Source organism: Ovis aries, chromosome 3 (genome assembly GCF_016772045.2).
Source record: "Ovis aries strain OAR_USU_Benz2616 breed Rambouillet chromosome 3, ARS-UI_Ramb_v3.0, whole genome shotgun sequence".
NCBI classification, from domain to species: domain Eukaryota; kingdom Metazoa; phylum Chordata; class Mammalia; order Artiodactyla; family Bovidae; genus Ovis; species Ovis aries.
The window spans coordinates 91,341,624-91,354,347 of NC_056056.1; the positions used below are offsets into that span (position 1 = coordinate 91,341,624).

Consider the following 12,724-nt stretch of genomic DNA (forward strand, 5'->3'; position numbering starts at 1 on the left):
AACTCCAATACTTTGGCCACCTGATGTAAAGAGCTGATTCATTTGAAAAGACCCTGATGCTGGGAAAGATTGAGGGCAGGAGGAGAAGGGGATGACAGCGGATAAGATGGCTGGATTGCATCACCGACTCAATGGACATGGGTTTGGGTAGACTCTGGGAGTTGGTGATGGACAGGGAGGCCTGGCGTGCTGCAATTCATGGGGTTGCAAACAGTCAGACACGACTGAGCGACTGAACTGAACTGAACATACAAAAAGGATCACACATCATGACCAACTAACTAAGCTTTATCCCAGGAAAGCAAGATTGATTCATTAAATAATAATACATTTAATAGAATAAAAAATAAAAATAACACAATCATTTCAACAGATACAAAAAGCATTTGACAAAATCCAGCATCTGTTCATGATAAAAATGCTCAAGGAAATAGGAGTAGAAGGGAATGTCCTCAACATGATGAAGGATATTTATGAAAAACCCACAGCTATGAACACACTCATTGGGGAAAGACTGAAAGTTTCCCCTAAGTTCTGGAGAAGACAAGGCTATTCATTCTTGCCACAAAAAATGTATAGCCTTTCTTGCTCTTGCTCACGTCAATTTTGTCACAGATCTGGAAAGCGATATTTAGTAAGCCATCTAAAGCATAGGGAGGGTGATATAATAGTGGTATTATCAGTAAAAGGGAAATAATGAAAGTGAAAGTTAGTAAAAAATGGAGAAACAGTTCAATTATATAAGAATGCAAAAGATTATTACATAGCAATTAGAAATTATAAAAATATAAGCTAGAAAGATGCATATGCTCTAATGTTAAGTGAACACAGAGGTACACAAATAATTATCTACTATGTTAATTATAACTATGTGAACTATGTATATGACAAAAAGCCCTAAAGGGAAAACACAGAGGAGACAGTAATTTGTGTGAGGGTAGCAAGTTTCCAAAGCTGTAAAATTTAAATGCTTCCGAGTAAGCTTTGTTATCTCCCAGGATTTTTGGTATATATTTGACATACAGGAAATAAAAAAGTTAAAAGGAAAAACAACTTTTTTCTTTTCTTTCGGGCCATGCCCCATGGCCTATGTGACTGTAGTCCCCCAGTCAGGGATTGAAGCTGTGCTCCCAGCACTGCAACCATAACGTTAACCACTGGACTCCAGGGAAGTCCCAGCAAATACAATTTTAGACTAAACAAACCTGAAGATTAATTGTAAATGTATTTTTGAAACTACATAAACTCAATAAAAAATTCAAAAATTGATTCCAATTCTCAGGTATAAGTCTAATTTACTTCATTAAAAATGGGCTATCTCTTAGTTTCCTTTCAGAGTAGAACTCATCATAAAAACAGCTTCTATTGAAAGAGTAACATACATGTAGAAAAATATTTTAAACTTTTTGAACATTTGAACACTTTTTTATCTTTTTTCATTGAAGCTTCTATTGATTTACTATGTTGCATTAGTTTCTGGTATACAGCAAAAGTCTATATATATATATATATTATTTTCATATTCTTTTCCATTTATAGATTACTACAAGATAATGAATATAGATCCTTGCACTATACAGTGGGAACCTGTTGCTTAGCTATTTTATACATAGTAGTTTGTAGCTGCTAATCCAAAACTCCTAATTTATACCTCCCCCTACATAATCATTTCTAAAATGAAGAAGCAGGTACTTGGAGAAATATTCTAATAACTTTAGATACTTTGAATGAATCATGTAATCTTTTTTTCTTGGATCTCCGAATTAGCAAAAGGAAAAAAACTTATATTACAGTACTATTTCTTTAATTCATGGGAATGATGCAAGGTCTTTTCAGAAAATCTAAAAGAGTCACATCCTAAAGAATAATCTTTTCTATCTCTTGTATCAAATACAAAATAAGAATTAGGAAAAGAATCCTTTCAAGGTAGGTCAACTTTAATAGGCTTACCTGGGGATAATTTATGGTTGTCTTTCTAAAATAAACACTAAACTGTAAATGTGGAGTTTAAACTATTATGCAGCAACAGCAATTTGTTTCTGTTACCTTAAGAATCAAGCAACATAGTTAATTCCTATCATTAATACGTCTGTCTCTTTGTTGGACTTCTGAACTAGTAAGATAAAGCACTGGCCAAAAAAGGTTTGATGGGATAGTATTAATATAGAACATTTTATTTTATGTAGTCCAATGGCTTGTGAAAATTAACCTAAAAAATTTCAAGCCTATGAAATACATGTGTTAAGTGCTCTGCAAAATAAGAATGGTAAATCTCAAGATTTATGAATTCCTGGACAGTACTTCTAAATCTCAGATGAGTCCCATTATTAACTAGATTACAGAAGAATCATATCATGGGTGGAGAGATATGTAATACTAGCAGTTACTAAATTCTACTCACCTGAGTTTGAGCCAGTAGGGACTGGCCAGAGATGGGAGACGCTAATCTGACTTATCTGATCCTGTTGCACCTGAGGGTACTTTAGGGCAGGTCAGGGATTTTTTTAAACAGGGAATTTTGACAAAAAGAAATTTTTAATGTCCTAACTTAAGAATCTCAACTCCAAATGAGATATAATTCCATTGTACTAATTGCTTACCTATAAGCTATTTCATATGTACTTTCTATCAATCTCCATTTTTATTTTTATGGTTTACTATGTTTATTCTTGGTCACTAAAAAAAATGTTCTTAAACATGGATGGTTCTTTATTTTCTAAGCGAAACTGTAAGAGAAATTTGTTTACTTGCAAAAAGCTTGAGGTCTGGGGATTCCACTTCTCTTCTGGTCTTCCATGCCATGTATTTAAGATGCTTAAACAAACCTGAGAAAGAAGGGGGAAAAGGGATAAACAGAATTGAAAGGAGTGCTTTTTAAAAGTAAACACCCAGAACTAGGAATAAAATTGAAATGTTATTATGTCCAAGTATCTGAGTTTTATGGCCCCAAACAAAACCCTAAGGTTAGGTCTGTTAAAACAAATTTGTATCTTCAGATGTGATCCAAATTTATGTGGCATTACAATTTCTTCATTAATGAAAAATGAATTAGCAGCTATTATAGATTAATACAAGCAACATTTTTTTTAATGAAGACTCTTTTCCAAACAACATCATTAACAACAAAATTCTTGGTGAGGAAAAGTGGTATTATTTTACATTTAAGAAAATCTCTTTAAAAATTTTGAAATGGGATATAGCTTAATAGAAAAGATACTGATTTTATATCTACCTCTACATCCCATTTGCTGTAATATATTGTTTCGGTTGAAATGCATGACTAAAATCCAGCCTCACACAAGCATGAAATAGGAAAAGGGAGGACCCTGAAGATGCCTTGCAATGATCTTGAGGATCCCCAGAATGCCTCAGAACAAATTTGAAGACACTAGTTACTTGTTCACTCATAGAGCAAGAACAAACTCAAAGCATCTGCCAAACACAGGCCAACATTTACCCAAGAAGAAAGAGAACCTGGGATATGTTATCTGCATTTGTAAACTAACAATTTTGTGTAATGGGCAACAAATTTGGAATACAGGCAGTCTTTAAAAAGGCAGAAACCCATCTCCTTGCTATTCTTTCAATGCTCTGTGAGAACAACAATGCAAAATACATTAATTTGTTTAGTAAAATCACTAATAATTTTAAAGGATGTGCCTATGAACAGCTTTGTGAATTATCATTTAAAGCACCATCAGACATATCACGCCACCTGGAATCTTAAGTCCTTAACCTGTTACCTAAACCAGTAATTCTTAAGCAAGTATTAATAATTTCTTCAATAATTCTTAACATTTACACTTAAACTCTATTAAGTTCCAATCTCTCCCTTGAATAAAGTCAACATTGCTATTTCATCTACTTTGCTCAGCTATAAAAGACTTGTTCTTTGCTTTCTTAAACAAAGTAAGGTCTACCTCTGGTTAAGTATCCTATAATAAAACCAGAAAATGAATTCCAATTTTGTGATTTGAGCATATGGTAAATACAAAATGATAACTTGTAAGCACAGATCTGAGATAAGCTGCACCTTTTAAAAACCAAGGGAAAACTTGGGCCATCTCTAAAAAACCGGATCAACTTCACACATCTGCTGTTCTCACAAAGAAGTTGTCTACTTGTGAAGCTGAGAAATTTCTTCTGACCTTTGAGCAATTTTGAAACACTGAATACACTCAGTATAGAATTTACAACCGAAATTTCATCAAACCAAAGTTACTTTGAAAGCGATTATTCTTTTAAATCTCATTTTTAAGGTTGTCATATGAAATGATTTTTATTATATCTCATTTACATTTTATGCATTATGGGGGGCCAAGGATAGGAATCAATCTTTCTATTTATAAGAACATACAAAAAATTTTAACACAAATCAAACTTAATAGTATGTATCAGAAAACATGGATAGTATCTTCAGGCACTTGTGAAAAGGTAACTGGAACTAAAGATACAGAAAGTAAAGAAAGGTGAGTGGCAAAGACAGACATCAAGCGCTACTATTTTCTGAGTAGAGAGAGCAGTCAACTGACCAAGGAATGTGTTGAATAAGTTAGTCCTTCACAATAACTTCTTAAAACTCTTAAGTGGTTTGTAACACCACTGTGTTTCTGCCCTGTCAGGTTCTTCCTCTCTCAATCCTGAGGCTGATTTTTGATAATAGGGAACAGAAACATGAAGAAACTCCTGTATTTTGAAAACAATTTCAGTTCAAATTACAAAGAACCTTTGGGTTACAATACCTTGGCATTAAAAACAAAGGACTTCAATTACATTACCTTGCCATCATTATAAAGGTTTGGATTGAATCGCACACTATGACCACCAGTCGTCTCTAGATTCACAAGAGGGGGTGAACTGGGATAATCTTGAGGAAAATATACATCAAACTCAAAGCAGCCATTTGCATAAGGAGTGTCCGCAGGACCAGTTATCAGAACCTAGTATGCACATACAAATACAAAAGCCCAGGTTACTATTTTTAAACACCGTTATTGAAAAAAACAACTCAAAATAATAATCTTCTCACATCCTATATACATCTCAATCAAAATGTGCTAAAAATAAAGTAAAAGTTAAAAACATACACAGGAATAGGAAACGGTTTTAAATTACGATTAAAGTGATTTTGTTTTGGTGAAAATGGGCTTTTAAAAGAGAAATGCTCAACTGCCAACAGGAAAGCTTACCCAACAGCAAATACCTTTTAAAATATTAGGTTGCGTTTTTTTCTAAGAGCTTTCCCTCATGATCTCTGCAGTACTGTCAACAATTTGAGACTCTAATACATCATTATTATCTCAAAGGTATGAGAGTAACTTTCTGTTTCAAATCGTCAAGTTACATGTTTTAAGAAATAACTTACTTTTAAATACTATCTTCTGGGATAATGAGACAAATAGGTAACACAAATAAAATTCTCATGTAACAACTAATGACCAAAAGGTTCTGAGAGAAGAGCAGGTGTGTCACAGGGCTGTGTGTGTGTGTGTGTGTGTGTGTGTATGCACACGCGCGCGCTCAGTCATGTCCGACTCTTTGCAACCCCATGGCCTGCCAGGTTCCCCTGTCCATGGGATTTTCCAGGGAAGAATATGGAGTGGGCTGCCATTTCCTTCTCCAGGGCATCTGCCCGATCCAGGGACTGAATCCACACCTCCTGCACTGGCACACAGATTCTTGACCACTGTGCCCCCTGCCAAGCCTTCCTTGAGGGTTATTGGTAGTCCAAAAAATCCAATAGTGACTATCAGAATTATTCAATGAATTATATTTGAATCAATAGATATTTAGTGTACAAGACACAAGCAGCAAAGCCTTGGGTCCTGAAGAGCTATGCGTGGAGGCAAGTGGTACTACATTCTCATCTGTTTCAACTCAGATTTATGTTTTGTGGATTCAACTTGGGATTCTTTATGTTAGGTGCAGCATAATAATAAAGTCACAGTCTGAATTTATGTGGGCCACTTAGAGATAAAATACTTCCCTAGGCAATCATCTAATAATTGGCTCTACTGTTTGTAACAGGGGAATGTGTGGTCAATAAGCAAGGTCTGTGAGATTTCTACTGAGAAATTATCCAAAAGAGCAAAACATAAGAGCAAGCAAACAAAAAAGTTTCTTCAAATCAATGGATCAATAGTTTCAGCTGTGTATCTAAGGAAGACTGACTATTTAACCCATTAGTTAAATGATGTAAGGAACTGTGGGGTTCCTCCCACCCCAGGGATCAAAGCTTTGAAAGTTACTTGCTGCAGCATCTCTTGGAATTTGAGGCCAGATCACCGCAGTGTTAAAACATGAAGCTGCAGGTTTTATTTATTATTGTACTACCACTACTTACATCATAGATCACATGAATCTATAAATACATTACATTACCTAGAGGAAAAAAACCCCTGAAGACTGACAGTATAAAACCTGAGAGAAATATTTTGGATTATAAGGAAGAAATCCTGTGACTTTTTTTCTACTGATCAGCATTAAATCCTTTGATAATATGCTCTAAAACTATGACAGGCTATGTACAGCCTTTGTTTAGGGTAGGTATTTCTAGATCTTTTTTTTGAACGGTACTTGGTACTCTCATTCACATACTCTGAACTAACATTAGATAAAGACTTCCTTCATTGATATGCAAAAGAGTCAACAGAAGTTTTATTAAATGTATTAAAACTTCATGCTATTTCTAGTGGTATTTTATATGTATATCTAAGAAAGTGGATTAGTCAGAGAAATAAGAAAGCAGTTGTTTTCTCTACCTTCATGATGTCAAGTCGCTCCTCATCACAGCGCACAAACACACTGGAGGACGATGACAGAGGCAGCGAGGTCGACAGCGTCACGGCTTCCTGCGCGAGGCGGCGGGCTCTGGCAGCACTGTTGGCATCGTTTGCATTCTTCACCTGGGACATGTAGTGGTAGTTTACCTTAAAACCCAACTTCCCATCTTCATCTTCAGAAACCATCTCAAATGTATCTAAAATAAGAAAAAGGAAAAAAAAAAAACACTGAAAAAAAAAAAGAGAACCAGAATGGAGGATAGCTGTTATAATAACAAAAATCACAAATAAACAAATCACTAACCCTTCTTCACCCAAAATGGAGAGACTGCAACGTGGAAGAAGGGCAAACTTATCAGTGTTTATGTAATACCTACATATGTGTGTTAATGCTGCTAGATGGATAGAATATATTATGGAAGCAAAGGCAGAAATGGTTTTTAACTTACAGTTTGGACATGTAGGTAGATTATATTATATTAAGTATTTAAATGATATGTAGTAAATTTATTCTTAAAATGAATATTTTTTTGCCAAAATAATTCAAAATATGAAATACTGAAAAGTATTTCATTATATTTCATCTTAAAAAGAGAATAAAACTTTATATATTTGCACTGATTTGGAATCAGAAAACAGAAGTGGCAAGCTGCAGTTTACTTCTATATTACTTTTGAAATTAACAGGATAAAAGAGGATTATTAGGAAAACCTCCTAAATACTCTGACAGAATATAAATAATGGGCTAATTCTTTACAATATATTCAGGCAGATTTGGAAGGACATAAAGTTATTTTTTACTTATAAGCTAAATCCATATAGACCAGAAAGAAAAAATTATCTCTAATTCAGATTAACCCTAATTCACCAAAGGACTAAAACAAACATACTTAAATAACTTATAACACTAAATTAAATTGCCGGGAGGAATATCAATAACCTCAGATAGGCAGATGACACCACCCTTATGGCAGAAAGTGAAGAGGAACTAAAAAGCTTCTTGATGAAAGTGAAAGAGGAGAGCGAAAAGTTGGCTTACAGCTCAACATTCAGAAAACAAAGATCATGGCATCTGGTCCTATCACTTCATGGGAAATAGATGGGGAAACAGGGGAAACAGTGTCAGACTTTATGGGGCTCCAAAATCACTACAGATGGTGACTGTAGCCATGAAATTAAAAGACGCTTACTCCTTGGTAGGCAAGTTATGACCAACCTAGATAGCATATTCAAAAGCAGAGACATTACTTCACCAACAAAGGCCCATCTAGTCAAGGCTATGGTTTTTCCTATGGTCATGTATGGATGTGAGAGTTGGACTGTGAAGAAAGCTGAGTGCCAAAGAATTGATGCTTTTGAACTGTGGTGTTGGAGAAGACTCTTGAGAGTCCCTTGGACTGCAAGGAGATCCAACCAGCCCATTCTGAAGGAGATCAGTCTTGGGTGTTCTTTGGAAGGAATGATGCTAAAGCTGAAACTCCAGTACTTCGTCCACCTCAGGAAAAGAGTTGACTCATTGGAAAAGACTCTGGTGCTGGGAGGGATTGGGGGTAGGAGGAGAAGGGGATGACAGAGGATGAGATGGGTGGATGGCATCCATCACTGACTCGATGGATGTGAGTTTGAGTGAACTCCAGGAGTTAGTGATGGACAGGGAGGCCTGGCGTGCTGCAATTCATAGGGTTGCAAAGAGTCAGACACGACTGAGTGACTGAACTGACTAATACTAGGGCAAATACAAAGAAACAATGGCAACTTTTGATCTTGTCTACATACAATTTTAAATATCTAGAAAAACATTAAAAGTACATTTTAATCATCATTAATGCAATAAATTTTTCCAAGAACTTACTAAGTGCAAGGTCGTAGGCTTGGTTCTTTGGGGTAAATAATAGATAGGAAAATATATCTGCCTTCAAGAAGCTTATAATTTACAAAAAAGGAGAAGGCCTAAGTGTTATGGTCTGTGTACTACAAATATACTATGTCTCAGCAAGACTTCTGAATAGTTTCAATTAGTAAATGTGTAAACCAGAGCTATTCAACTGCCCAACTCAACTGCTTTTCACAGAATACAGGGAAAATTTTCCTTTGAGTTTTATAAACAGCAATTCACCAGATACACATATGGCCTATTGCTATGCCTGGAGGAAAGTTTTACATCATATATTTACATTTAGACTTAAAGTCATATCCAAATGGTAGAGTTTATGATTTTAAGAGATATGAGGGAAGCCTCCTAGCTGACTAACATTAATCAAAGCTCATGCCCTGTGACTCTGACAGTATGACATAAATCTACATTTTTTGGAGGAACTCCTCCTTTACTGTTCTTTTTAATATAGTCAAAGTCCTTTGGGCTGGTTCTCAAGAAGAATAAAGAGGGACATATAATAGCAGTTAAAAGTGGTTATTAAAACTTGGAAGTCTAGTGTTTGTTTATAGACCAGCATGTTATGAAGGGTACTTAAGTGATCTTTTCATCAGTCCTTACCTGCCAAGAGTTTTGTAATGGGAAAGGCTACAAGAGAACTATGCTTAACTACCTTTTCTAAAAGTAAATCCCCAGGAATTCTAAAAAGGTTTAAGAGTCACAGACTTAGTTCCAAGTCCCAAGTTTTGGCTTCCTTCAGGGAAGGATATAGAGAAACAGAGAGGTAAAGAAAGAAAACCACTTTCTGCCTGTTTGTTAGACATTTGGCTTTGTTTCTTTTCCCTAGGTTTCTAGTGAATCATGATTCCCAAACATCACTGTAAGTACAGCTATAAAATCAGAGACAGAAAGATGATAAAAATGTTTGCAGGTGTTCTTGCCTGGAAAATCCCATGGACAGAGGAACCTGGCAGGCTACAGTCCATGGGGTCACGAAAGAGTTGGACATGACTTAGTGACTAAGCAATAACAATAACAATATACATGCATAGATACATACATAGAATACATGAATAATTCATGGTAAAAGCAAGTTTGAAATTCTAATTTTACTAGAACATATTTCAATAGCACAAACCATGAATTGAGATCAGAAAAAATGAAGAGTATGATTTCAACTTACCAAACTGTAATTTCTTCATGACAGCCACATATTTTTCTTCAAGTGATTTCAATACTGATAAAGGTTTGGGTTTCATAGCCACCTTCTTTGAATATTCACCTAGTTTTTTTTCTGTTATTTAATATTTCAAGATAAATTAAATAAGTATACATTTTGAAAAGTAGAACAAAAAACACCATATACTTCTAGAGATCAAATTTTGAATGTCAAAAAAATTACCAAACTGTTCATAATTATCATCCTATTATCCCATTTTAAAATTAAACAATTTCTTTCTATTTCATAAGAATAACTAATAAGGCTAAAAATCTTATTATCAACTTTAAAGCTTAAATTCTTAAAATGCTAAAAGGAGTTTATCCATTCAGGCAAAAGTCACAGAAATGAAGCAATAGATGATGTAGAATCACTTATATCTTCCATTGTTAATATGTGAAAATGCCAATTTTAACTTAATGTACTATTTGGTATCTAATACAATTGCACTTTTCAATTTCATAACTTTCAATGGGAAGAAAAGAGAAATTTATATGTCATGTTTCAGCTGACTACCAGTCTTGGATACCATATGCAGTAGAGATTAGTATTTTAAAATTAGAGACTATTCATAATTAGCTTGAAAACCTGACACAGCAGAATCTTTAGGTAAATAACTTGCTGGAAAACCATTAACAGAGGGAAGAGAATGCAGTTTTCAGTAAGTAAATAAAACATCTTTGTATCTAAAGAAATGTAGCGGAAAGGGACTAGCGCTGTACCTTGATTTGCTTGCCGCAAACTGGTAGTGGCTGCATAAACGATCTCAGCAGTCTTCTGAATGTCTGGCACCAAAAGAGTAAGGCCTTCCGGCTCTTGATCAGATGCATCTGGTTTTACTCCTGTTTTAACATTTTCCCTTTTAGATCTGAAAAAGTGTTTTTAATATGGAAAGAAATGCAAGGAAAATTAAAATTTTAGTCTTGAAAAATAAATACTTCCATAAGTAACAGCAGTTAAAAATCAATAAGATATTGTGCATTTCATTTGACACACACATGGTATATACCAGGAGTGGTTCAAATTAGATTCATTTTTAAGTCATAGGATGATGCCTAGCACAATAACTGAAGTTTCGGGTAGGTTGTCTCTTCATATGCAAACACAGACACAAGTTAAACACTGTAGAAATATCATACTATAAAAGACCCCGTTACCGGTTATATCCTTCAATTAATATCTTTACAAACACATTTACTGAAACTATATACCTAGAAGTAGAGACATCACTTCTGTATCTAAAAGTAACAGATCCCCTGTCTTCTAAGACCTGGGAACCAAAGATCCATAGATAGTATTTCATTTTAATAGTATCTGTATTTCACTTAAGAGTATATTAATTTCCAAGATAGGGGGAGAAATATTCCAGAATAAAGTATAGGTTCACTACTAAGTAACTCAATTCATATGTGCTCCTATACACTGAATCTTTCTTTAAACACTAAGTTTTAGAGCATAATCATTTAAAAGATATCCTTCTGTTGCTTCCTATTCAGGGTCTAATATATACTCAACTTAAATTTTCTAGAAGAATGCTGCAGTATTTTATTAACAAGGTTCACTAAAAACAGCAACCAAATCAATTTCCTTTTTCTTTCAACTGTCAGAATATTTTATTCAAATCATCATTACACCACTACTTAGATACTAAAACTACACCTTTGTTAATTACTTAAATAAATTAAAACAAACTATAATCACATATAAATAAATGTATTTAAAATATTTATGCTAAGGTATGATCTAGACTATGTATCACTTATTTTTATAGGTTGTACACCTACTAACAAAGGATGTGGCTATTATATTAAAATAACATTTAACAAAGTGGGCATAGAGCCTTAAAGAACTTCAAAAAAGATTAACAGAAGGTAGAAGAGTCCTTAACAAAATAATATTAAACAATCTATGTCCAAATGAACTGTTCTTTATCACAAAGACAAAAATCTGTTCAGAAGCAATTCTGTGCTTAACTCTAGGCAGACAATAAGATGTAAATTAAGAGGAGCCACTGAGGTGGATAACAAAGGTAAATGGGTTTAGTGTCATGTATGAGTTCGGAACTGATCTCCACACGGTGAAAAACTAGTATCCACAGCTACTTTTAACCACAAGGTATATACTATCTCACCTGGCAAGATGATTTGGCTTAAGAACCATAATGTGCCACCGGTTTATTGCCTTTTCTCCTGTGCTCTCTTCCTGTCTTCCCTGATGTATAGGAGTCACAGAGAACACATGGTCAACTAACTCTCCTTTGCTACTCAGAAACCGCTTGGTAGAGTTGTATATATTATATATTGTTTTCGTCATCAACTTCTGTGTGTAAATGTGTATATGATCATATATGTTAGTGCATATATATATGCATATATATATATACACACACACACACACACACACACACACATAAGGAGAATACAGTGAATGAATGTTTTAAGAGTGAAATAGACATTTTTACTGCTAGAGTTAAATAAGATACTGCATCTCACAGCTATGAAGTGAAGCTGGAACTAGAGATTAATAATGAGTCCAAAAATTTTTTTAAATAAAATGATTCTGGTAGACAAGCTCAAACAGTTTCTCAACTTCTGCATTTATCAATAGCTGTTCACAATCTGTGTGAAACACCGAGAGTCAAGAAAAGCACATAAGCTGATTGACAGGACCCCCTCTGAATTTACACAGACTTTTTTCCTCTTCAACTGTAAATGATTCTCTTCCTGGGACCTAAAAAATTCGTAAGTAGAAGGGCCACTGAACAATATGAAAACAGTAGTAAGTAGTTACAGAAAACATAAGAGTTGTGGTTATAGCTATAATAAAATAAAGATGGTTTCCTAAACCTAT

The 12,724-nt window shown here is 34.5% G+C and overlaps 1 protein-coding gene across 22 annotated transcripts in view; it reads right to left on the bottom strand.

Annotated features, from left to right (window-relative positions):
* Positions 1-12,724, bottom strand: part of BIRC6 (baculoviral IAP repeat containing 6) — a 210,554-nt gene that overhangs the window by 13,528 nt on the left and 184,302 nt on the right. For 21 of the 22 annotated variants that reach the window (XM_060412314.1, XM_060412311.1, XM_060412309.1 and 18 more), the window contains 5 exons: positions 10,597-10,742; positions 9,839-9,949; positions 6,762-6,979; positions 4,779-4,940; positions 2,748-2,825 (listed from right to left, as the gene is read on the bottom strand). In XM_060412314.1, coding sequence (XP_060268297.1) covers positions 2,748-2,825; positions 4,779-4,940; positions 6,762-6,979; positions 9,839-9,949; positions 10,597-10,742 — 715 coding nt within the window. Of the gene's footprint in view, positions 1-2,747; positions 2,826-4,778; positions 4,941-6,761; positions 6,980-9,838; positions 9,950-10,596; positions 10,743-12,724 lie in introns of those variants that run through there. The other variant, XR_006059232.1, reaches the window with a different exon arrangement.